This window comes from Heliconius melpomene, chromosome 4 (assembly GCF_056956725.1).
Source record: "Heliconius melpomene rosina isolate 202511_hmr_F chromosome 4, ASM5695672v1, whole genome shotgun sequence".
Taxonomy (NCBI): Eukaryota; Metazoa; Arthropoda; class Insecta; order Lepidoptera; family Nymphalidae; genus Heliconius; species Heliconius melpomene.
The window spans coordinates 561,774-589,255 of record NC_140392.1 but is presented as its reverse complement, the minus strand read 5'-3'; the positions used below and the strand labels follow the sequence as shown (position 1 = coordinate 589,255).

The window sequence follows — 27,482 nt, the reverse complement described above, 5'->3', positions numbered from 1 at the left end:
TATATATAGTTCATATTGGTATAGAAAAATGGGGATTGGAGTGTTATATGTTATCTTGCTATGCGGGAAAAACCATAAAGTTGGAGAAGAAGAAGAAATAGATATATTTTTTAAATGAGGCCGAAGTTCGTTTTTTAAGACTAGGCATAGACAGAAAAAAAGATTTTTTCATATGTCTTGAAAAATGTTACTTAAAATTTTTTACCACCTCGCAAAAAATTATATATCTTAAATTATTTTTTTAATCATACAAAAAAACAAACAATTTTCCTTAATAAATTGTTGCGGATAATGTTGAAGGAGATCAACTGTCTCTGAGCAAATTTGTATAGGAAAAGTAACAGAACAACCCAAAATTAGAATATAAATTATATGATTCTTTGTCAAATACCTGAATAACTCCCAATATTAGCTTAAAGTATTAAGAAGCGATCAGCGGAGCGACGGGCTTTGAACAAGAGATTTTAGGAAGTGGTGAAAATTTGTGCGCCGACAGTCTAATTGTACAATCTACATTTAAATTTAAGTTTTATCACGTTGGGAGATCAAAATCTGTGATACATCTTAATTAGGATAGAAGCTGTTTGGATTGTGGGTTTAATCTGCACTTTTTAGCTTTAAGCTTTTTACCGAGCGGAGTAGTTAGGAGAAACGGATCACCAAATGCAACAGTCTAGTATATCTTTTATTTAAATCTTGTTTAATGTTATCAACCTCTATCGGCGGGGGAATCTTCATTTTTACGTAGCCTCCTCCCCTCCAGTATTTTCTATACTATATACTGATAGATCAACTGATTCCTCCTACCTCTCCCACCACTCACTTTTATATATTCTGCCACTTATACGCAATATAGGTAAAATGGATGGAAAGTCGAGATATATTCTTTCCACATGGTGCAGAATAATAGTGACATGAAAGTCCACATACAGACATTACTTTTGTGATTTTGAATATGTTGTTTTACTTTGACATCATATTTGCGCGTAAAAACAAAATAAAACAAGAACACTGTAATTAAAGTTACAAAAAAAAATATCCCAAGAATTATCGAGTTAATTTAGTAATTTCCATTCAACAATGTTTAATGCAAACGATTGCGAAACAGATAACTTAATATTTGGGTCACTTGGCGAGCCGAGATTGCTATTTTCATATAAGAGTTCCACCAAAATTTTTAGTGGTAATTTTTGTTAATTATACCATCAAAGCCTTATAAAGGGGCCGTTGTCTTTGCCCTATTAAGTTTTACCCTTGCATCTTATATTGGAGGGGACTTGCGGAGTTAATTTATTCAATCCTGAAGCTAATCTTCGCTAAGGTTCTTATTAATTCATACTGATGAAGTTTGATATCAAAGGAGTGGATTTTGATTGGTATTTTTTAATTATTTTATAGTCCTCTTATCCTGTCAACAATATAGTAAAATAAAAATAAAATATGTTAGTGGTATAACCGTATGTCTATTTTTTGTCCTTATATTTTTCCTATTACTAGCTTTTACGAGCTGATTCTCCTGCAAGGTAGCATGGAAATACATAGAAGCTATTTTCATTAGAGTGCATCGAAAATGACATATTTTAAGTACCCGAACTAACAACGAACGTAGTTCGATACGATAAATGTGATGTAATATGGCCTTAAATTTCCTTAATAACCTTTCGTGGACTATACCGCTAGTTTATAATATTATGAATGTCAAAGTTTATTATAGCGGATGTGACTTTCACTTTCAATATTTCTTGTTCATGAGAACAACATATAGATTACAATTTATGTAAAGATTTAGTATAATTTGGTATTATATGACGATAAGTTCAAGCGGACGAAGCCGCATTTAGGTCGCTAGCTCTGCACTAACTCGGTTTACCATCAAAAATATATCCTACACGTCCCTTGGCTTCTACCCAGTATCATATATACCCATACCCACACCTATACCCGAGATATACAAGTAGGTATTTATAACATACATAGCTTAGAGAAATTGCTTCCACTTTGTATCCCGGTATTACCCCCACTTCTAATATGACGAGAGATGGATGTGTGATTACGTCGTCACATTTCACAGCCCCCGCGAACGTTTCCAACATTAAAATGATAAATAATTCATTTTATATACTGAACATTTTTTTTGAGAACTTGCGATTTTTATTATTGTGGAAGTCAATTTTCTTTTAATATCTTATTTGGTCTTGTTATTTGAGATTTGTTTTGTATGAGATTTGGATTTTCGATGTACCAATTAGTGAAAGTATGTAATATAAAGAAAGGAATTGTTTTGAAACTTTGGTGTACCTCTTATTTTATTTGTTCTAGTAATAATTTACTTTAACGTTTATCTAGCTACATAAAAACATTTGGCTTAGTGGTCACCGCACTTGGACGGTTTCCAAAAGGCGCGTGTTTGAGTCCCGCTACTTTCTCATATATGCAGTTTCTAAAAATACTTTTCTATCCTTAATGTAGAAAAACATACAAAAATATTAAAATGCTTTGTTAACGTTGAGCGGAACTCAACGCTACGTTTTGTTACAACAAAAATAAATTTATTTAAAATTAAATATATACCTTCCACATTTAACATAACTGCCATGTTGATTTTGGGTTCAGTATTGATCTGGCACTCGTACACACCAGCATCTCTCGGCTGGACGTAGTCTATCTTCAGATCCCAGTCATCTGATGGTTCAGGGTGCAACACGCTGAACCTCGCGTCACCGGTGTAGGTGAAGATGTGGGAGGTCAGTATGTGTAGATCTCGTTTCCTCATCCAGGATACCTAGACAAATGGATTTTTAAAGTAATGTGGAAAAAAAAATGCAGCTTCACGCTTTTTTCCGGATATCAAGGGAGGAAAAGAAAGCCTGTTGTTAAGGTTTCTGCACTTTTTGCCAGAACTCGACACTGTAATTTAACGCAGCGATCTGTCTTTCCAGAGTGGAGTAATGAAAATATTTAACTGCCCTGAGTGGAGATTGAGCCTAGGACCATCAATCGACGGCCCGCTGCGTCACGACATATAAATACCATCATCATACACCCAAAAAAGGCACCAAAAGCTAATTTTGATAAAAACAAAAAACAATAAGCGTATAAAAATTATATAAATATATTTTTATTTGAGGCCTCAAAGAAATTAGAAAATAAATTCTCCCCTTTGTTTTGGAACGTAATTAGAGTAAGCCAGAGCGAGTCCAGAGTAAGCCCGCGTCGTAATTAAGAAAGACGCAGTGCTCAGGCTCTTTACAGTCCCTTCAATAATAAAATTAAGCAACGGCTAAGCGTTTTTTTTGTCTTTTTTTTGGGTAAAATTTTGCATCCAATTTGATGAATTGGGTCTCGTTGAGAATATCTCATAACAGTGGATGAAATATTTTGAAATATTTTCAATTATAGTTATATTTGTTATTATAGTTATCCGCAGAATTCTGTAGGCATTGCGTGTGAAGTGTCGGAACTCAACGTTTTGCATCGACACCAAAGCCAAGTTATGAAAATATAAACCCACCACCAGTCACCTTTACAATTACACACTTGTGCCCCTGGAACCCTTCGGATGACATATCTAATGGCGATAACAAAATTATAACAAACTACTAACTACTACTTTCACTGTAGCTTCACTCTCGTGATCAAGAAGAAGTAATTAAGACTTTATTATTATAAAAAAAACAAGACAAACGAGCGTACAGGTCATCTGATAGTAAGTGACCACCGCCGCCCACGGCCCCGTGTAACACATGGCACGTTCTTAATGAACGAGGAAAGTCTAACGTGCTCTGCTTAACGTGACATAATGTAGCCTAGAATTCGTACAAAATTGACTGTACATCATTATTTTAGTTTCTGAGATCAGTGCCTTCAACCAAACAAACTCCGCATTATAGATAATATGATTGTACACTTAAATATTTCTGAGTGGAAATCGAATTCACGACCCTCCCGACAAAAGCCAGGCTTTTCCAACTACGCCTCATCGTCGTGTCGTTTCGTTATAGTCGTAGTTCGTTATTTGTTTAGTTAGTTGCATTTACTAATGTAATTAATATAGAAAGTTTCATATCATATTTCATTCGAAATCCGTAGAGAGTATGGAAGCACACATACGGCTATCTCCAACCCATCATATTTGTACGCTGCGAGATAGAGTTTTTACAAAATTTTCACTGAAATATTTAAAACTAGAAACAACATTTTTTTAGCTTCACGTATATCCTTCATGTAGCACGGTATGCAGAGGGAATCTAGTTTTAAAATAACCCAAGTTTTCCGCCCGATTCTGGAGAAATTGCGTGTTGAGTAACTGACATTAACGGTGCGCTTTGTCTTCCATCCTACCAGAAGAAATTAAAATAATTAATTTCCACAAGTGGAAATCGAACTTAAAGAGTCGCGTCCACTGCGTCACGACGGCCTTATCATTTCAAATTTAATAAAAATTACTTATACTATCCAACACCCAAAAATCAGTTCATAACACCCAGGTTTCAATACATCCCCAACCCTTCCCAAACTTATCTCGCCACCTGCAGTATAAAATACCATTTTTCAAAGTCGATCTCTACCCCCTCTATGGCCCTCGCTCGACTGACCGCCATATTAATGATGTGAGATACTCGTCTGAAAATAAATAGCATTCTGACAAGTCTCTATACTATTTGTATGTAGATTGTAATTTATTGTTCTGTGTTTACAGGAAAGACTATTATTATTTTTTGTATTGTATTGAAATTCGTTTTTTGTACTTTACGCATAATAACATAGTGTTAACACATTCGTTTTCCGCATTCCATTAAACGAATTTTCAGATATTGCATGTTGGGTGGCGGAACTCATCGGCTCGGATAGAATAGAATAGAATTCACAAATTTACAGAAAACTAAAAATGATATCGAGGTGATCCTTTATGATTTAAGTTTCATTGATTTCAAAATTATTTGTTTTTGTTCCATAAATATTAGAATAGAATAGAATAGAATAGAAAAAACTTTATTGCACACAAAAATACATATAAAAGAGAAAGAAACAATATATTTTTATAAAATGTATGCAAAGGCGGCCTTATTGCTTCAAGCAATCTCTTCCAGGCAACCCTTGTAAAATAAAGGACTAAAAATAAAGAAGTGGGAATAACGTTATAGTGCACAATTAGATTAAATAAAATACAGTAATAAACTAATAATGAATATACACACATACATATATATATATATATATATATTTACATAATAATAATATAATATCTACATATAATCCTATAAATATAATACATAATACTACATAATATAAATATATATATATATATAAACGACTAAAGATAAACTACAGTTATATTTGGAAAAGATAGTCTTTTAAACGATTTTTAAAAATATTAAGTGATTTAGAATGACGTATTTCGGACGGAAGTTCATTCCAGAGGATAGCAGATTTTACAGTGAAGGAATTGGAATAGAATTGGGTACGACAAGTTGGAAATTTAAGAAGATTATCGCTCCTGGACCTAAGTTCAAGGCGTAGGCTAGAATCGGAGTCACGGAAACAGAAACGATCTTTTAAATAAGCAGGATAGAGAGGATTATAAAGGATTGAATAGAGGAGAGTAAGCATCCGGAAGTTACGGCGATGTCTGATAGGAAGCCATCCAAGCTGACGACGATGATCTGAGACATGATCAAATTTACGAAGACCATAAATAAATCGAATACATAAGTTTTGTAACCGCTCTAGTTTGTTTAATTGTTCCTCAGATAAGTCTGGGTAACATGAGTCAGCATAATCTAAAATCGGTAGCAGTAGTGAGTGAGCTAGAGTAGTTTTGATTTTAACCGGTAGGAAATGTTTATATCGTTTGAGGGATCCAATACTAGCAAATAATTTTCGGCTGACCTCCGCTATCTGCGCTGACCAAGATAGCGAGTTGTCTAAAATAATCCCAAGGTTCCTTATAGACGCATTAACACTTAAAACGACACCATTAAGCTGTACTGAGGGAAGTTTTATATCCTCAAGTTTTTTTAATTGCTTAGTGCTGCCTATAATGCTTAACTGGGACTTACTAGGATTAATAGTAAGTCCATAAGATGTACTCCACACAGATATATTATGTAAATTCTCGTTAAATTTACAAATAGCCACATCCATATCACTGGATGGAGTCGCTAAGTAAATCTGTAAGTCGTCAGCATATAGATGGAAGGAAGAGGATAGGGTTTGGGAAACAGTATTAATAAAAATAGAGAACAGGAGTGGGGAAAGGACACCGCCTTGTGGGACACCCGCAGACAATGAGCATAGAGAAGATGATTTGTCGTTTGCTTGTACGTATTGTCGCCGGTTCGAGAGATAGTTTCGGAACCACTCAGTAGCTTCTGGGGAGATGTTTATTGATTGTAAGACAGCAATTAGTAAATCAGTATTAACAGTATTAAAAGCGTTACTGAAATCAAGCAATGCAATGAGGGTAAGATTTTGGTTCTCCATATTAAACCGTATATCGTCGCACACTTTGATTAAAGTAGTAACTGTGCTGTGTCCACTTCGAAAACCAGATTGGAATTGAGACAAAGTACGGTTTTCTAAAAGGTATCGATTTAATTGTTCCGAGACAATACGTTCCAAGACCTTAGACAAGAAGGGAAGTATTGAGATTGGACGGTATTGGGAAAAGGATTTTGGATCTTTGGATTTTGGTATAGGAATAATGCGGGCTATTCGCCATGCACTTGGAAAGGAGTTAGAGGAGAGGGAAAAATTAAAAATATGTGTAATTACCGGGGCCAGCACTCTTAAGGGTAAAAGTAATAGCTTACGGTTGATGCCATCAAAACCAGCAGCATCTGATTTTATCGCCAGAATATTTTTTTTTACCTGGGCAGGTGTAATTAAATCAAAAAGGAATGGAGTGGTTGAAGGAGTGGGCAAGGAACGGATAACATTTAATGTATTTGCCTTAACTGTATCGTCCATGGGTGTAATTGATGCAAAATGTATATTCAAGGCATCTATATCGATGTCCCGAATCATGTCCTGACGTTGGCGGCCGATCCCTAGTGACTGCAGAAACTTCCATGATTTGCGGGTATTTAAGTTTTTCAAATTTGTGTGAATATAATTTCTTTGAGCATCTCTGCACACTCTACTACACCGATTACGCAAGGATTTGTATTTTAGAAGATTTTGGTCAGTAGGATTTTTTTTATATTTAGATTTAGCAGAATTTCTTTTGGTCATTAACGATCTAATCTCTTGCGTAATCCAGGGCGCAGGTAAGTGTTTTAACTTCATAGGCCGCAGAGGAGCATGTTTGTCATAAAGCTCAGTTATAATTGAGTTCAGCAACTCTAATTTAGCATCAATAGTTGACGCATTAAAGATGGAATCCCAGTTGATGTCATTAAGGTCGCGCATGAACTCATCATGCTTGAAATTTTTAAAACTGCGTCTCATAACAATGGACGGCTTTACCTTAGGCGGGCGAACATCATAAGACAAATACATTAAATCATGGTAGGAAAAGGCTTCGGCAGGAAATTGTCCGTGGTGCTTTACATAATCGATCGAGGAAACAATTATAAGATCCAATTGGGACGGCGCACAATGAGGGAAGAAATGTGTAGGGTTCGATGGGAGTAATTTCAAATTTGAGCTATTAATAATGTTACACAGCTGTTTCGTACGCGAGTCATTTTTTATAATGCACGTGTTAAAATCACCAAGAATCACAATGTGATCAGCAGTAGGTACGTATTTATCTAATATAGATTCTAAAGTGTCAAAATAATTTATATGCAGGGATGGGCTATAAAACACTCCAAGTAACAACTTGGATCGCCCGAGTAGAACTTCAACAAAAATATATTCAGCAGCTTCAGAGTATTCTGATGGTGATTTGGTAACAATCGTAAACGGTATATGGTCGCGAATGTAAATGGCTACACCACCACCGCCCTTACCAATGCGGTCATTCCGTATAAGGTGGAAGTTAGGTATGGAGAAGGAAGCAGAAGGTAGATAGGGTTTAAGGAATGATTCGGAAATTAAAATTGCATGGACATTTTCACAATCAAAAGAAGTTAAAAGATCAGTATGATGAGCAGGGATGCTTTGGGCATTAATGTGAACAACATTAAAGTTTTTTTGGAAATTTGAAAAAGTATTGTCAAGGAAGGTAGATATGGGTAAGGAAGTACTGTGAAGACTGCCATCAGAGGAAGATGATAAAGAGTAAAAAGAATCGTCTTTTATATTAAAAATACTATTATCATACATAGCAAATACTATAATAGATACAGAAAAAATAAATATATATATATTAATATATAAATACTACTAAAACTACTACTACGGCTATTACTACCAAATATGGATATAACATTATTCACCCTTGACCACCAGCAATAAGAAACAAAAAAGAGATTGCGTTGAATGATGCCTATAAAAGCACAACAATGAAATTATAATAATAAAAAATATATAAAACAATATAATATTAAAAACAAAAAATAGAAGGCAAAACTCATACTCACACTACACAATCAGGATAAGCAAACGATAAAATATTGCTATTTAATTATTAATACAATAATAAAAGGTAACTAAATATATAGGTACAAACATAAGTTAAAAAAAAAAATAAAAAATAATAATAATAAAATTAGCACAGCAAATCAACAACAGTAATAGTGTCTACTTTATTTAAGCAAACTAAAAAGCAATTTAAAATATGAATCTATATAAGTAAGTAAACTATATAATAATCTAGTCTTAATTATTTAAATAAACAAAATAGAAATACAAATAGAAAAACAAACTAGAAATATAATATAATGTTGTCTATGCGTGCAAATGATTAAAATAACCTGTATTCGACATCTACATTTTAAGTCACGGTGACATAAAAAGAAATAATTAATTTTAAAAATTGTAGATGTCAAACAATGTAAACATACTTAACCACAAATAAAGAACAAAGTGAACATTAATTACATAAAACAGTGTTTAGTTACCTAGTACATAAAAAAAAAAAAAAAAAAGTAAAGTTACCATAATCAGGAAAAATAAAAATAAATAAATACAAAGCTATGTAACTATTACTATTTAAAAGAAAAAGAAAAAAGTAATAATACAATATTTCACTATATTATAAAAAAGAAAGACCAGCACCAAAAAAAAAAAAAAAACACCAAGAAAACAATAAAAAGATAACTACCAAGGTCACAATCTAATCTTATCAACATTCATAGGTTGAAAACTAAATACTCACAGGGAATGTACACTCTGTTTATTTTTTCACAGTCCGTTTTGACCTAATTTGTGATGCCTTGGTTTCTTTGTAGCCTGGATTTTGCTGACTAGCATGACTGCTGGTGCTTGATGGGCCGGCTTGAGAGCAAGATTTTTGTAATGAATTTACTTCAGCCACAGATGTGACCCGATTAAGAGATTTATCATTGCCCATAACAACTATTTGACCGTCCTTGGTCCAGCATTTACCAATTCCAAAACTTTGGCGAGCCAAGAGGAATGCCTTATGTCTTTCCTTAGTGAGAAATTCTGACATTGTTATGCCTGTATTTTTCAAATGAGTTTTAGCAAACCATACTTTATTTTTCAATGCTAGGTCATGAAATTTAACCAAAATAGGCCTTGGCTTGTTTTTATTATTGAGACCTAAGCGATGACACCGGCTTATAAGAGTAGCGTTAAAATCAGACATATTAAGATGTTCAGAGAATACCTTAACAGCTGTAGAGGAAGCATGTTCATTATTTTTCTCAGGAATCCCATGAATTAAAATGATCTTCTTTCTGGATTTCATTTCAAAAGCTTCAAATTTGCTGGTTAGGAACATGAGTTGCTTGTGAAGATTTTCTAACGCTGACATAACAAAGGTTTTAAACTCTGTAAATTGTGCTGCTAGGTTAGATCCTGGGCTCAATGCTGGAGTGGGAGAACTATGAAGATTATTTTCAAACTCTGCCATTCTTTTGTTGAAAAGATCACTTAACTCACTTATAGTGTGCTTCATAGATTCCATAGTGCACTAATACTGTAGAATATGATGTAGCTGTTATTGAAGTTATTTGTTATTTTGTGTAAATATACTGTGCCTTTAATAAAATATAGTTTTGCTGGTGGCTGGGATGATTTTTTAATTACATCACTTTACTAATATTATTTATATTTAATGAATTAACAACATGTGAACGAGAGTACAAAATTCGCGTGTTCGCACTTTAACGCCTACCCTCCAAAAAAAAAAAAAAAAAAAAAAAAAAATGGACGGACCGGACGATGCCCGGTACGCAGGTCCTCCACAAGGTGAACCGACGATCTGGTCTGGATCGTGAAGATTTTTGGGGGAGGGCTATGTAGGGAGCTAGCACTGGGCTCGGAAGATTGATACAATGATAGTGATGATAATGAACAGGTATTTTAAAAAGATAGTATAAAGGCGTTATACTAATTTACATCGAAACGTAATGTTACTAAATAAATTATACAAATCTAATTTTCTAGCTAAGGCATCAGCCGAAAGATCTTACATAAAATTAATTTTCTTTGTCAATTAATGTTGAATTTATGGAATCTACTAAAGCCAAAATGCTTATATATTTATATTTATAAGATACTGGAAATTATTCTAAGTAATTATATAAATTAGACTATTAAGGCGCAGTGGACAGCGTCTGACGCCTACGCTCGATTCAAATCCAGAAGAATAAATTATTTTAATTTCCCTGATATTTAGTTCCACTATTATTTTTTTTTAGATTTACGCTATATCCTGCATTTAGCAGGATTGGCAGAGGGAACCTAGTGAAAATATTCTGGGGGCAATCCGTGTGCAGTGGCAGAACTTGGCGCCGCGCTTTGCCTCGACACCAGAGCGATGAAATGAAAATCTTCTAATATTACATTTCCTCGAAAGGGAATCGAATCCACAACCTATCGCGTTTATAGTCACACGATTTATTTATTGAAAAAATAAAAATTTAAGAGAAAATGTTTAAAAAATGCTTCAGAATTAATCTTGTTCATTCACTCACTGTAATAAACTACTTTCGCATTCGCACGCAACCGCTCCCGACCTAGAGTATTCATTCAATTCTTGTATGGATTAGTTTTTGCTAGAGAAATGGCTGAATTTTTTTTAATGTATTTATGATCCAAGATTGCAATTTCATATATTCAATGTTCCTTACCTTCCAACAATAATTTTATAACAGTATAGTATTAGTATTTCCGGTTCCGGTTGTGCTCGTAACAACAAGTGATATTTGTGTCCTGACTTTTAAATTCAAAATTGGTGTGATTAAGTAGCTAATTAACGTAAAAACGTATACAAACTGTTAATAGTGACACGAATTTGATCGTGACGTAATAATTTTATAAAATTAGTAGCATATACGAAAAAAGAACAATATTTTTCGAATAAATAAGGTTATCTGTCAAAGTCTCAACTTCTTTTACAATAGTGACAGTTTGGTGCCAACATCATAATATAATACGAATACAGACACATAACGTCCAAACAATCTACGTTTCGTTTTTACAAAGTTGAATAAATACGTTATTAATACCAACTAAACAACATGAGTAATTTTGAAGAATTTTTCGAAAAGATAAAAGTAGAAATGTCGATTCAAACAAAAGACATTATCTCGCAAATAGATGGAAAATTGCAACCTATAAAAGAAGAATTAGAAAATCTGAAATTAGAAAATAATGAGTTGAAAATAAAAATTAATAATTTAGAAAAAAATAAAAAATCCAATAACATAATTTTTTATGGACTTGAAGAAAAAGAACACTCGCAATCAGAACTGCTGGACGAAGTGGTAAAAAAAATAAAAAAGGATTCAAGTATTAATCTTGATAACAGAGACATAAATATAATACAAAGAATTGGAAAACTTAACAAAGAAAATAATAAAGGAAGACCAGTATTGATATATTTTATTAATAATTGGAAAAAAAAGGAAATCATGAAAAACAAGAAACATTTAAAAGATATTTATGCCTCCGAAGATTATCCTAAAGAAGTACAGGAAAAAAGGAAAGAGTTACAGGTAAAGCTTATAGAAGAGAGGAAAAAAGGGAACTATGCCATCATAAATTATGACAAGTTAATTATTAAGGAAGGAACATCTAACATACCAACTCGTAAACGAAATTTAACAATATCCCCTGATAAACCACGAAAGCAAGCTTCATTATCTACGACTAATAACAAAAAAAATGCATTTGATATAATGAGAGTCAGAAGCAACTCACTGTCCTCTTCTCCAGCAGTGAAACTTTTATAGGATACGGACGTTAGCCACCGGAACAAGCAAAAACTAAACCAAAATAATTTTTACAAAACATTTCCCAAGACGACTGGTCATCGTGGGAAATTAGACTACCACCCTCCACTCGCAAATATTAGAAATACCACCAAAACAGATACAAAACATAATAAAAATATATTAAAAATTTGTACTTTAAATGTAAGTACTTTGGCATCAATAGAACGATACCTGCAATTAACCTATGCCCTTGAAACTATTGAATTTGATATTTTAGGGATGTCAGAAGTTCGAAGAATGGGTCAGGCAATAGAAGAATATCAGGATTATATTTTATGCTACACAGGAAAACGCAAGGGTCATCATGGAGTTGGATTTTTAATAAAGAAAAATTACAGAAACAATATAACCAACTTCCTTGGGATATCAGACCGAGTTGCAATATTGCAATTAAAATTTGAAGAAACAAGCATGTCAATAATTCAGCTTTATGCACCCACAGAGAGATCAAAGAGAAGAAGAAATAGATTCCTTCTACAACGATGTAAAAAAAGCACATCTACTTGCTGATGGCTTGGTAATAGTTATAGGTGATCTAAATGCCAAAATAGGATACCGAAAAGAAGAAGAAGATCTGATAATGGGTAAATACGGTTACGGCGAACGAAATGAAAGGGGCGAAAAATTAATAGAATATGCCTTTGAATACAAATTAGCAATTATGAATACGTTTTTCAAAAAGAAAGCTAATAGAAGATGGACCTGGATTTCTCCTAATCAAAAAATTAAAAATGAGATAGATTTCATAATGACAAACAAACCAAAGTCCATTACAAACATAGAAGTCCTAAATAGGATAAATTTTGCTTCTGATCATAGGCTAGTGAGGGCAACAGTAATTTTAAATACGCCAAAAAAAATCAGGACGACTTTCAGACCCACATTTAGTAAGTTAAAATCGTCAGAAGAAATAGAAAATTACACTAATCAATTGAAAATTAACATTGAAAACCTAACAATGAACCAAAACAAGTTTTGGACACTTAAAGATTTTTTAAAAGGTAAATTTAGTATGAAAATGAAAAAAACTATCATGGACACTTGCATCTCACCCACTCTTTTATATGGATGTCAAACCTGGAATTATACAAACACAATAAAACAAAAAATTAACGTAACGCAGCGAAAAATGGAGAGAAATATATTGAAAGTCAGAAAAACACAAAAAGTTAACAATCATAAGATAAGACAAAAAACAAATATATTGGATGCATTCACCCAAGCCCTAATATTAAAATGGCGGTGGACTGGGCACATATCACGTTACATTGATAATAGATGGACAATTCAAACAACACGATGGAAGGGCCCAGTTGGGAAAAGATATGTTGGTAGACCAATTAGCTGGTGGGCTGACGGTATAGCAAAAACTGCTGGAAAAAATTGGATGACTCTGGGGAAAAACAGAAAGTTGTGGAGCGAAATGGAGGAGGCCTATACTCAAGAAAATGGGATCCATATCACCAAAACAAGATCTAACATTAATATTAATAACTAACAAACTAATTTACTTACTACTAAGATATTTAATTATTTACTTTTTACTACTAATATCTAACTAACAATATTTGTAAAAAAAAGTGATATGTGAAATAAAAGGCTTATTATTATTATTATTATAGTATTAGTATACTGTATTACAGAACAATCGAAGCACTGCACAAGCACCAAAAGCGCATGACTATAAGCGCGACGGTTGTGAGTTCGATTTTCACTCTGGAAAATGAATTATAATCATTTCCTAGCTCTGGGAACAAAACAAAGCGGAAATTTCATAAATTTAGGGAACGGATATCTTACTTCCGTGTCCTACACCGCTATGCGCGATTGCTTTTACCACTTTAATTTCTTTGTATTGTTTTTATATTGATTATTTATTTAAACTTATTTAATTTTTATTCAATCTTATTTTTGTTTGTATTTTTTTAAGTAAACAGTTATATGCGGATACAGTTATGAACTAAGATTTTAAATATTATTTTCGTACACAAAATTCATTCCTTTGTAGATATAAGAAAATAATAACTCACTGTTCTATTTCCGGTATGCTTCGCCCTGCATCTCAGCACAGCCGCTTGCCCGACCACTGCGGAAACGTTTCTCGGCGACACGTCGTCGAAATATGGCCGCTCTGCTCTTGTCTCGCTGGTCACGCCCGGAAGGCCGCCCAGGACTGTAACAAGAATATATTCTAAGTTATATTAACTAGCTTTCACTTATGAGGTGTCGAAGAGTTTTAAGATTCCAGATGACAAAATAATTATTAATTTTTGTTTTTAAATTTAAATAATTTATTAGGAATTGTTAGAAAGCGATATTTCCAAATTCTATAATTAAGCTATATGTATAGCTTTTGCCACAAAATTTGTAAGATTATTACAGTTTCAGGCGTGGCGATATCGTCTATCGCTAAACGTGACGGTGGGTTTTATTCTCAGTTAGGGATATTAACTAATTCGATTATATATCGAAGATATCGAATATAAGAACGTTGAGTTTTGTCACTCACTACACAATGTCTTGAAAATCAGGTGGAAAGTGGGAAATAGAATGTCTTAACATTGGGTTTCCTTTTGCCCATTTTGGTACTTGAGTGATACGAAATGAAGCTAAAAAATTGGTTTTACTGTTCTAATTTGTGATTGATATAATAATATCGATTGATTATTATAAAGATGGTAGAAATGAAAAAAAAAATACAGAAAAATATGACAGTGTTTTAAAAGAAGCTTAACAAGAACAATGTATGGAAGCCGCGCCTCGCTCAAAGCCGCTCTGAGCCGCACTTAAAATCAATTTATGGTGGTATTTGCCGTTCATCGCGTAATTTAGTTTACCTTAGAGATGCAGAACGCTCTAGTAAAATACAATTTTGGTTATATAATTAAATTTTTAATAAAATGTAAAATATATAAAATATTATAATGATGCCGGCCGGTCGTAGCGCATAGGCACAAATTGTGACTGCAAACGCGACTGATTGCGGGTTCGATCCCCACTCGAGGAAATAAAGTGAACGGAGTGCCTTAACACTAGTTCCCTCTGACTACCCTGCTGAATCTCTCTCTGAATCTTGTACGGGATACAGCGTGAAGCTGTTTTTATAGTAAACGCCACGGTCGCACGTTCGATTTCCACTCTGAGTGAATTAATGATTTTATTTTCTTGCTCTGCGAGCAGGTACAGCCAGCTCATTCTGCAAGAATCCAGGGCAATACGCGTGGCAATTAAGGAGTTGTTGGCGGTAGTTTGATATAATAATTATTTAAATTGAGAGACCGATGCCATTTCAGTCTACCTGTAATCATGAAGTACGTACTGTAAAATATTCGAAATGTCTCTAATCTATATATATAAAAGGACTTGTCCTCACTGACTGAGGTAAGACGCACGCACAGCCGTAACCGCTGTGCGTAGAAACGTTAAATTTGGACAGATGTTTACTTTCGTAATCTGGACATCCACTAAGAAGAGATTTTGAAAAATTTTAACCCTAAAGGGGTGAAATAGGGGTTCAAAGTTTGTATGAAAAAAAATTTAAATCGGCACCGATTTTTATAAAATTTGAAATTAAGATTTTTAAAAGTATTTAATTGAACACGTGTTTCATCGTTTTCTAGAATTCTCTCCCTAAGGGTGCAAATAAGGGGTTGAAAGTTTGTATAGGTTTTTTTAAATCGTCACCAATTTTTATAAAATTTGAAATTCAGACTCTTAAACGTATATAATTAAACACATGTTTCATGGTTTTCTAGAATTCACCCCCTAAGGGTGCAAATAAGGGGTTGAAAGTTTGTATGGGAAAATCTTTAAATCGCCATCGATTTCTATAAAATTTGAAATTTAGACTCTTAAAAATATATCATTGAACACATGTTTCATGGGTTATTAGAATTCACCCTTAAATACGCAAGCGAAGCTGCGCGCGTCCGCTAGTCTATATATATAAAAGGACTTGTCCTCACTGACTGAGGTAAGACGCACGAACAGCCGTAACCGCTGTGCGTAGAAACGTGAAATTTGGACAGATGTTTACTTTCGTAATCTGGACATCCACTAAGAAGGGATTTTGGAAAATTTTAACCCTAAAGCGCCGAAATAAGGGTTGAAAGTTAGTATGGAAAAAAAATTAAATCGGCACCGAATCTTATAAAATTTGAAATTCAGACTCTTAAAAGTATTTAATTGAACACGTGTTTCATGGTTTTCTAGAATTCTTTCCATAAGGGTGCAAATAAGGGGTTAAAAGTTTTTATGGAAAAATTCTTAAATCGCCACCGATTTTTATAAAATTTGAAATTTAGACTCTTAAAAATATTTCATTGAACACATGTTTCATGGGTTATTAGAATTCACCCCTAAATACGTAAGCGAAGGTGCGCGCGTCCGCTAGTATTAAATATACGCGATTATTCAGGCTCTTTAACTGGAATTCAATTAATGAAACGAAACTATTTAGTTCCATATTTTATTTAATATGCTCTATCAACGTATAGTGTATTGCGTCTCTAACGTAGAGATGAGAGTTCTTTGGTAGGCATTAACTATTATCAAATTTTATTTAAAAACTTTTTAGCAACTTGGTGTTAGCGTAACATCACATAATATGTAATAGGTTTACGAGTATAATGAAACATTTCGTTTTTGTGGCACAAATGTAAACAGGTCACATTACTTCCGGTCTGCCGAAGGCTGCTGCGGGAAAAGCGGTGGTGGCGTTGTTCTAAGGGTAAGGTTGATATATTACATTTGTTACGGTGAATTGTTCTTAGGGTAAGGTTACCTTCAATTACGCTGTATCCGACACGTAAAAACAATGTTCTACAAAAAAATTCAATACAATACAACTACAATAGTTGCTTACAGTTACACATTGTTGTGCTATAATGGCCTCTAAAAATATAATTCAATTATTTCTAGAAAGCTTATTAGTAGTATTAATTAACTAGACAAAGCTGGTTTTAGCTTTACTAAAGATATTTAATTGTTTAAGTGGAAATTATATTTTCAGAGTGTTCATTATTAGATCCTTAGAACAATATTTATAATATTTATAAATAATTAATAGGTACTTGAAAAAAAAAATCACGATGTAAAATGGGAAGCAACGTTTCTTCAGATGCCGTAGATATTTGGAAAAAATATTCCTTAGTGTTTTCCTACACTGCTTAATCTAAACACATGCCAAATTACAAGTTTCTAATGCCAGTATTATACATTTTATATATTATAATTCAATACTTCATTCTTGAGTTCCTTAATAATGTTAATTTCGACGTTTATGTCGCAAAAATATATCTATTATGGTAGCATAAAAAGTTACATATTACGCGTAAGTACCTTAGAAGCAGCTTATTTGTCCTAAAAACGACGATTATTACAAGAAAAGAATTGAAACCATTTCTCTTTTGCACATTTTAGGTTCCCAAAAAATTGTCTATTGTGTGTTAGGTTACACAAAAAGGTAACAATCCGTCATTATCCGGAGTCAGGGGAGTCAGGGCTGACGCGTGCGCCGAGCCGGAAATAAGGCCGCAGCTCTACACTTTGAAAAGCTTTGGAGTACTTGCTGGTTACGGCTACGGGATAAGCGATTAAATACACATATAAATGTAGTATGTAGAAATATAAATTCTTAGAGGACATCCGGAATGTATAATCTTTCATTGTTAAAGAAATTCTACGTATATAATATACCGAAAAAAAAAAATAATAAAAAGCAATCAGGGTTATTTATAGAAAATATAATATCAGATAGACAGTTATTGTTATTATAAGAATTATAATATAGATTGATACAATGTAGATTGCAGATAATTATTGGGAAAACAATGGGAGAATGGTTCTAGTCAAATAAGTTTCTGAAAGATTCGTCAAAAACACAAAATTATTACGAAGCGAATCTTAGAGCTAATGATATTGATATGAATGTTATCCTTCACAGAAAGTGTCATGTTTCCAGGTAAATGAAGTCACTTACTTCACACCGACAAAAGGAAAACAACGCAACGCTCTTCTAAAAGCCGTACCGTTGCATAGTAAAATGGAAATGACAGCAGGTTCTTTGTAGCGGCGCGAGCACTAAGGTGGCCTTTTGTTTTTCTAACGCGTCGTCCCGGCCTCCACCACCGTCTCGCCGTGATAAAGAACCCGCGGTTGTGATATTGCACCGAATAAATCACACGAATGTACAATCTGAGTTCTTTTGTTGTCAGCTATGGCTACATTGTTTTTTATTTGTTTTTGGCAAGAGCGGCGCGGGCTGTTCGCAGAGGCGGGACTTGCTTCATATTTTAATTTATACCTCTGTTCTGATTACTTGTGGTGTCCGAGACTTTGTGTCGACACTTTGTACACTTTTTTTATTGCTTTTTTTTCTATCGGAGTTGCCTTTCAGGATTCCTTTGAGGTGTGCTTGTTATATTAATAAGTTCGTTAATTAATATTGGTGCCATTTTGATTTCATAATAATAGATAGTCTAGTTCATTAGTTTGTTTTATCAAAGTTGATCTTTATGTATTGAATTTTTAATAATAGGTCTTAATTTTTAACGTCACATACTATAGAGGCTATGATGCATGGACACAATCTTGCGTCTGTAAACGACGCTGGTTATAGGTTCGATCTCCACTCGAGGATATGATATTATATTTTTTTTCATTTCCTCTCTTTGGTAACGAGACAAAACCTGTGCGTTAAATTTCGCCACTTAATATAGCAAAATGCTATGCTTAATAAAGCTATACAAAGCGTCTAGAATGTGGCAGAAAGTGGAATAAGAAAGTGTCTTAATGGCAATGAAGTGTCTTACCCTAAGGATTCAAGGTTCCTATTCCGTCTACCCTACTATTGCAGGATACACGGGTTCGTTGGACGAACTGTTGGTTGAACTGAACAAATATTTCTGCAAAGTAATGATATAGCTATATTATTTATTTCACGGTAATCAGTTTGTTTTTGATGTACCTACTTAGCCCTCTTTACCTTTGTACCAGTGGTCAGAGTTATCATGGACACTTAAAAATATAAAAAATCCTATAATTTTTTTACTTTTATCTGGTCCAGTATTAGTCGGTACCAGGTGAAAGCCAATAAAGCTCGATGTTTGCTCGATACAACCAAGTACGGCTCCGGAGTGAATGTAAAGACAAAATAACGTAACATGGAGCTACCGCGCGCCTGCAGACAAGCGGCTTATTTTATTTTAACAGAACAAATGGGTTAGATACGGGCCCGACTGGAAGTTACACTTTGATTTGAGTTAACTTTTGTATTTACAAGATAAATATTACTTTTTTAAAACTTCACTCCGTATTCTTCCTTTATTCTCCGTAGAGATACCTAGTGTTAAGACACTTACCAACTTTCTTCTAGGTTTTCGAAATATTGTGTGTTGAATTCCGTTACTCAACACGCAATATTACGAAATTTTTTGACGAAACTCAACACTGTGCTGCATCAAAAAAGAGAGAAATTACTAAAAACAGTTAAATTTACAAGCACAGCGTTAATTCATGTATTTCTAAATCTGGTACAGCTAGATATTGATCACAGGGTTGCGTTAGAATTTTAAATGTATGTGATGTGAATACACATAAAATATTTATGGTTGCCTTCCAAAATGCATGGGAACAAAAACAGGCGTCACTCGCACACGTGACCAGAATGTACGCTGACTCGATACGTACCCACTATTCTGTGAGGCAATTACCAAATCGATGTCAGTTTTTCTTTTTTCTTTAGCTTTATGCCGTATCCCGCATTCAGCAGGATAGGTAGAGGTAGCTGCGTGTTGAGTAGCAGAACTCAATGTCACGCTTTTTTTTACATGATCGAGAAAATGAATAAAACAATTTAATCTATTTTAGTTTATTTAAAATGTTAATCAACAAAAGTGATAGTAAAATATTTTAAGAAGCGCTTCTAAAGTTGGGTACACGAATCCACAGTTCCTGAAAACCGCCTGAGCGTCGTGCTGCGATTACTAAGCCGTACGTTCTTGTCAATCTCGATTTCTATGAGCTAAATGAGGCTTAGCGGTTAGACGGCCGGACTGACAAGAGGCGGGGGTTTGAGTCCAATAAATAAAATATTTAACAAATAAATTCACCTGCGATAACTTCATTGTAAAACACTCAGTTTGTTTACTTAACAAATCCGGTACAAAAAGTCTTAACTAATCACAATTCTGTGATTCAACAAATTTTAGTTACTTAAATATTATTTCAGGCTCGAGATATATGCAGTCCCTATAACACCAACGTAATCGTATGAATATTTGACTGCTTTGGGCAAATATTGAAATTGCAAATATTGAGGTTGTCACGGCGCTTTGGACGGTGTTTGGTTGTAACCACGATGGTAATGAAAACGATATACACGAGAGGATTTAAAAATCAAATCAGCTATATGCCGCACGCAGGAGCCAGAAAAGCCAGAGGGAACCAAGTGTTAAGACACTCCTTTCTTCACTTTCCGCCGAATTCTGGAGGCATTACATGTTGAATGGTGAAACTCAACGCCAGGCTTTTGCGTTAGTACCAGAACGAAGAAATTAAAATATTAATAAATAATAATTCAAATAGTAAACGTCACGTTACCATCACGTCCTTGTGCCCCTGGGCCACAACGGCCTCTATGAGAGGGATTATTATAGATACTTAAATTACTCTCATTTCCCCATTCTAGTAGATAAAACATCAAGTTCCACTACCCAGCACGCAGTGCCTCGAAAATTTGGCGGAAAGTGGGAAATTAATTGCCTTAACAATAGGTTCCCTCTACATACCCTACTATATGGGGGATATAGCGTTGAGCTAAAGAATATATAAGGTATATAACTATTCCAATTTTCATTGTACATACAATTATTGGCAAAACAAAGAACAAATAATGTAGTATATTTTTAAATAAAATAAAAATAAAAAAATACCCAATATCGAACTCTAACTAGAAATATTTAACATATTTTACGGGTGAATATCTTTTGTGATCGCGCTTAGCGAAGCTGAAAATTTATCATACTTTAAAATCAGCTATGAAATAGAGAAAATATCTATTTATTCTGCATTATAATTCAGTTCTTTGGATAACTAAATACAAATTGGACTTGCTACGTTCGAAATTCTTACATAGATGTGAAAAGTAAAAGTAAAGTAAGCAGAGTTCGTTGTGTCTTAGCGGCAAAGCCTGTAAGCGTAACAATTATCTTAGATTCCCTCCCACATAGGATATTAAATTATGATCAGTTCCTCGTTCTGATAACAAGACAGAGTGAGAGTTCCGCATATTCTCGTATGCAACAGAAATCTATTGTTGAGATATTCTATTTTAATTTTTTTTTTTGTATGCCGTTGTATTACTTATATATTGGTAGGAAGAGGCAGCCTAGTGCTAAGAGTAGAAAAGACAGTTCGTTCTCCACTTTCCGCAAAGTTTTCGAGACATAGCACGTTAAAATGGTGAAACTCAACGTTACGCTTTATCTTCTGTTTACAAGAGCGAGAAAATAATTAATTTCCTCGATTGCGAATCAAATCCACAACAGGCGCGTGTACAGTCAGTCAGCATTTAAATATATAATAATTCAAAACGGACAAAGTCACGGTTATGTCTCGTCCTCTACGTTTTACTAGTTTAACTCCATAAAATACAGATTCCTTAAAACTAAAAGGAACTATGAAAATGCACTTCAGGTGCATCTTTACAAAAAACATTCAAATTGAAGAGAACGCCAGCAATCCTCGAGATAGCTGACATTCTTAAAAAATATTAAACTTTAAAAGCCCTCGGACAAATATGGCTGTTGAAATATCTTAAAATTGCAGCATCTTTCATTTTTAGCTTAAGCATAGTGTCTGTTGCCTTTATTGCACTTATTTTGAATTAAAATAAAAAAAAACTATAAAAATTGGCGTTGTCGTCTTTCATTTTAGCTTTATTTATATGTATTCTGTAATCTAGTGTTGGGACATTCTAAATTTTTGGAACCAGGTTTCCTATTCCGGTTTTTTAACTCGAGCGAAGAAATGAAACTACGGGAGTTGAACCAATAGCAATGAATTGCTTACAGTCAGACACTGTCCTACTGCTCCACGATAGGTTTTTTATCTTTATAAAACAAATTTTAAGTGTGTCGTAGGATTGATTATTGTAACGCAAGTCTAACAGATACAAATACTCGGTTGACGGTGGATTATATACTTCTTTTATATATTTGTATAAATCGTACATACGTGATATATAGTATATGTATAGTTTTGCCAGAAAATATACATTTTGCTCACATAAATTCTCACATTCACAAATTATCACATCAAAATATCACAAGTTTCCTTCCTTTTATCCGCTTTTAGCAGTAAATTTGTGATGATAAACAAAATAGTACCTCCTTGTACACGCAAGAAAGAAAAACAAGGAAATATTATCATATACCCAAGTATCAAGTCAGATTTATGAGTACACATGCGACAAATCACGGCCGTTCTTTAAGAGAATGCAGGTCCTTGGCCGCCCGCCGACCGGACAGGACGGACGTACATTACTTCACCCATAAAACATAGGGTGAGATACCAAATAAATCTCCTCGCGCAGCGGCTATTAGAATAATTTATAGTTATAAGTGGTCATTTTGTAAAGCTAATTCGTTAAGTAGAAATGTTATGGGGAAATTGAAATGGGAGAGCGATTGTATGGCTTTTTATGATTTACATTTCTAAATGGGATTGTTATTGTTTTTCTATAAAAACAAAGTGAGGCCATTGTGGCGTAGCAGCAGAGCGGGTGACTGAAAACGATTGTTGGTTTGGTTCCCATTCGTGGGGATGAATTGACAATAATTAAGATGAGCGCGTTTTATTAATCAAACAACTTGAGACCAAACGTGACGCGCACAAACGTGCGGCTGTGAACGCGATGGGTTATGGGTTTGAGTCCCACTCGGGGAAAATTAAATATTTAATATTGTGCAGGATACAGAATGAAGCTTAAATAATAAACTAAACAACTTTTCAGCTTTAAAATATTAGTATAGATAAGCGTAACGTATTGTATTTATTAACTCAAAATGTCATTATATACGGTGCCTTTCTTATCACGTTCTCCATCCCTTCAGCATAATCATACACTAAAACAAAGCAAATGTGGAAAAAATTACCACCCTTCCATTCAAAGCTCATTTAACTTCCATCAAAAGTTACCATACTTACATAACTTTGTCTATCAATCGAACATAACACAAAATAAAACTAAAATTACTTTCACCTTAAAAGCAACTCAAATCTAACATAATAACCACTTAGCGATACTTTCTTAGATAATTTCCATCCAACATTACTTAGGGAAGCCAACAAAAGTGTCGCATTCGGACAATGGCGTAGACTCTCAGAGTACTATAAATTTTGCTATAATGGCCCTATTCGGTACCGCTATTGAAAGTCCTCACTGATATACTATCCCTTAATCGATTTAAGCGTGCAATTCTGTAATGGTTTTAGGGTGTTGTTTCGTTTATTATCACTTGGAACTTGTTTTTCAAGCTTCACGCTATATCTAGCTATATCCCGCATGTAGATTAGGTAAGGTAAGGTAGGCGGGGAAAGTGTTGAGAGTTCAGACACTCCGTGTTACCCTTTCTCTTATCAATTTTCAAAAATGGGTGTCGAAATTCGCTTGTTACAACTTATTTATGTTGTTAACATTCGACGTAGCTTGATGAGGAGGTATGGTTTAGTGGTAAGAACGCTGGGACCGTTTAAGAAGTGGTACTTTAGGGGTTCACATTTCACCCCCTAGCAGAAATGCTTCGTCTCCGACTTGGCGTCTGAATTTGCTTATTGATCGGCGGGACTCAAGGCCGACAGAGAACGAAACAAAAATTAAAATAGTGCATTAACACTAAGTTTACTGCATGCAAGTGGCAAAAAAAGTAATAAAGGAGTAAAAAAATATTTGAAAATAATACAAATAAAACATATGTACATATTATGCACATTGTACATTTTTATTTTGGAAAATACGAAAGCGGAGTGCATTTCCTGTTTGCAAGCAACACTGGAAATGCGGGCCGAGCACTGTGTATTGTATATTTAGAATACATGAGTGTTTGTTTTTTCAGATATATTTTTTAAAATATTTATAGTATTCATGAGTTTAGTATTATTTCAAAATAAATTAATATAACAAGTCATCGTGGCTTAGGGGAAAAGTGCCTGTACGTACTGAAGAAGCTGCACTTGTTAGCAGGATAGTGAGGAGGATCGTAGTGTTAAAACACTTTGTCCTGCATTTTGCTCCTGAATGATAAATCTACATACTACACTTTATATTATCAGAGAGAGAGAGATTGAAAATAATTAATCCTCAAGTCGGACGGTCGAACCCACAACCACTTAATTTATGACTGGAACTTCACTATATTAATAATCAATTGAACTTTTTTTATTTCATTAACAAAAAGATAGGATTACGATTTTTGACAAAATTGATCATAAAACAAAATTATTCTTAATAATCCGCCAAAATCAAATTTTATTAAATGTTTCTAAAAACAGAATGACCAAAGTTTAAAATGAAAACCTTGCATTTACAAATAAATATAAAATAAACATCAAAATGTAAAGTCTTGCAGCATTTCATTCGAAAACTTCAAGTCTCGAACTGTGACTAAACGTACTGCGGAAGTGCTCGCCGAGTTTTAATGAAGTTGTATCGAAAGCAAAGAAACTAAGTCTATGTGCACAGTAACGGGGAGATATATTGCAATTTTAGATATGTGAATTTTCTGTAATATTATTACTTTACGAAAATGGCTAAGCTCTACGAAGCAATAAAATATATCTTTGAGGCGAGAGTGAGGCGGAGGGAGACCCCAGTTGATCTTAGAGAAAACGGTATCGATGATACAGGATCTTCTATAACGTAAAAGTTTTCGAGGCGAAAGAGTTATACGGAGATCGTAGTGTCTTGGTGCTCCATTCTCTCTGAATACCCTGCTAGAGATGAACTCTGAAACTAAAAAATATAAATTTAGGTGAGATTTATATGAGGATGATCTTAGGCATCAATTTTATATTATTCAAGTATAAATTTTCAGTCTGACTGGAGCCAGAATCTATACTATCTATACTAATAGGATTACGATACAATTTATATCGATTCTTATTATCACGCGACTTTGCCAATATCAGTATTATAATATAACGGTATCAATATTCTATAGTAATATTATAAAACTGGAGAATTTATTTAAGGAATTTGGAACTACTGATCTTAAATGAAAAACTCTTCTTGTATTATCGAGGACAATCTTGTAAACAATTTTTTCTGAATTTGATATGGCCACGGATGAAAAAAAAAAACAGGATATACAACATACTTGAATTGATAAACTTAAGTATGCTGACATATGCACTTATTATAAGTTTGTAATGATTTTTTTACAATATATTGCTAATAAGAAATCTCTAAAATTTTTGAGTAATATTAGATTATTTCAAAGACAAAATAGTCGCACACCGCAAAACTGTGACGGAGACCTTACAGGGAGCGACCTAAACTATAAACAAGGGGTATCTTAATGGTGTTTGAGGCCGAATAGTTTTTTGTTCAGCAACACCGACTTTACGAGCGACGCGCGGTGCTTTATCACATCCAATTTAAATTACTTTCGCAATACTAAGGGGCGTTACGGATAAACAGATAAACCAGATTTATTTGTATTTTGTTTTGTACTCACAAATTCATTTACTGTTTCTTACTAATTTAGTAGAAAATATAATTAGAATTATAATTGACAAATAGTATTATTGTGATAAAACAATGGCTTAAAATAGGTTCACATTTTCTCCATATGGCAGAACGGAAAAATAAAGTATATAATTTAATATTATCACCCCTGTGAGGAGATCGCATCCTCGAACCGTCCAGTTTACAATAAGACACTATTCCACTGCACCATAAAACTAAAATCTCACTTTATTTCTACTATCCAACCGGGAAAATGTAGAAACGCCAGGAAAATTAGGAGATTACCGGGAAAAGAGCGAATTCTTCTACGATACTATCTATTCTATTATATTAAGTGAGTAAGTAATTTGGTTGCAGACGAACAATGCGGTATTTAACCTTATCAATAGATAAGACACGTCGGCATAAAATCATGGCTAATCGACCGATGTACCGATAAGTGGCGACCCATTTAGTCCTAATGGCGGCGAAATTAAGTTACACTCAAATTGAAGCGCTCAACACTCACTGCTCAAGTGGTGTTGGATCGCGGCACGAATATTTATTATGTTTCTATTTATACTTACATACGTATGTTTTATGTATTGTTTTGTTTCAGTTTCAAGTTATTTTATACTTAGTGGGGTAGGTAGAGAGATAGTAGTGTCTAGACTCTACATACTCCAGTCTCTGATTTCAGTCCCAATTCCTTATATTCAGCTTTGAGCAAGAAATTAGATTTTGCTTTTTAGTCTGGTCAAACAATACATAAGTTGTACTTAACTAATCTCTTAAAAGACGCAAAAGTAACAAGCAAAGTGACCCATCACTACGTTCTTACTAAACATAGTATCGCGGGGAAAACATATAAAATAAAAAAAAAAAACGCTGCATTACCCGTCACATATACCGTGTTAAATTAATTGATAAAAAATATGCGATAACAAGTTTTCCACTTCGCGTCTATCGGAACAACCCTATTTTTAATGAAACCCTATATAACAGAATGTGTAATATTTTGACGTAGTAATTTAACGGCGTGTGTAATCAATATGTCAGTGTAGCTATAAAATTGCAAATAAAATCTCTAATAAAAAAAAATAACTAGTTCATTCGTATTTGTAAATGAATAAAAAATAATTTATTTTTAGCTCGCAAATACGTAAATATGTTATACGTGTATGTTGGTGTGTATAACACGGCGTTGAACTACGCTATTTAACACCTAATCCGTCCAGATTTTGGCGGAAATTGGAGAATGGAAGGGACTTAATGGGAATGGAATTTCTTAACACTATGTTCCGAGGCTCACTCTGCTTGCCTGCTATATAATGCGATCTTTTGTTTCTAATATCTAAAACCCGGTTGGTTTTTCACCCCCTTTAGAGATCTTTATTAATTAT

The 27,482-nt window shown here is 33.9% G+C and overlaps 1 protein-coding gene across 2 annotated transcripts in view; it reads right to left on the bottom strand.

Annotated features, from left to right (window-relative positions):
- LOC146539324 (T-lymphocyte activation antigen CD86-like) overlaps nt 1–27,482 on the bottom strand; it is a 187,587-nt gene that overhangs the window by 8,101 nt on the left and 152,004 nt on the right. For both annotated transcript variants that reach the window (XM_085208077.1, XM_085208078.1), the window contains exons 3-4: nt 14,384–14,526; nt 2,572–2,782 (exon numbers count right to left, since the gene is read on the bottom strand). In XM_085208077.1, coding sequence (XP_085064203.1) covers nt 2,572–2,782; nt 14,384–14,526 — 354 coding nt within the window. The remainder of the gene's footprint in view (nt 1–2,571; nt 2,783–14,383; nt 14,527–27,482) is intronic.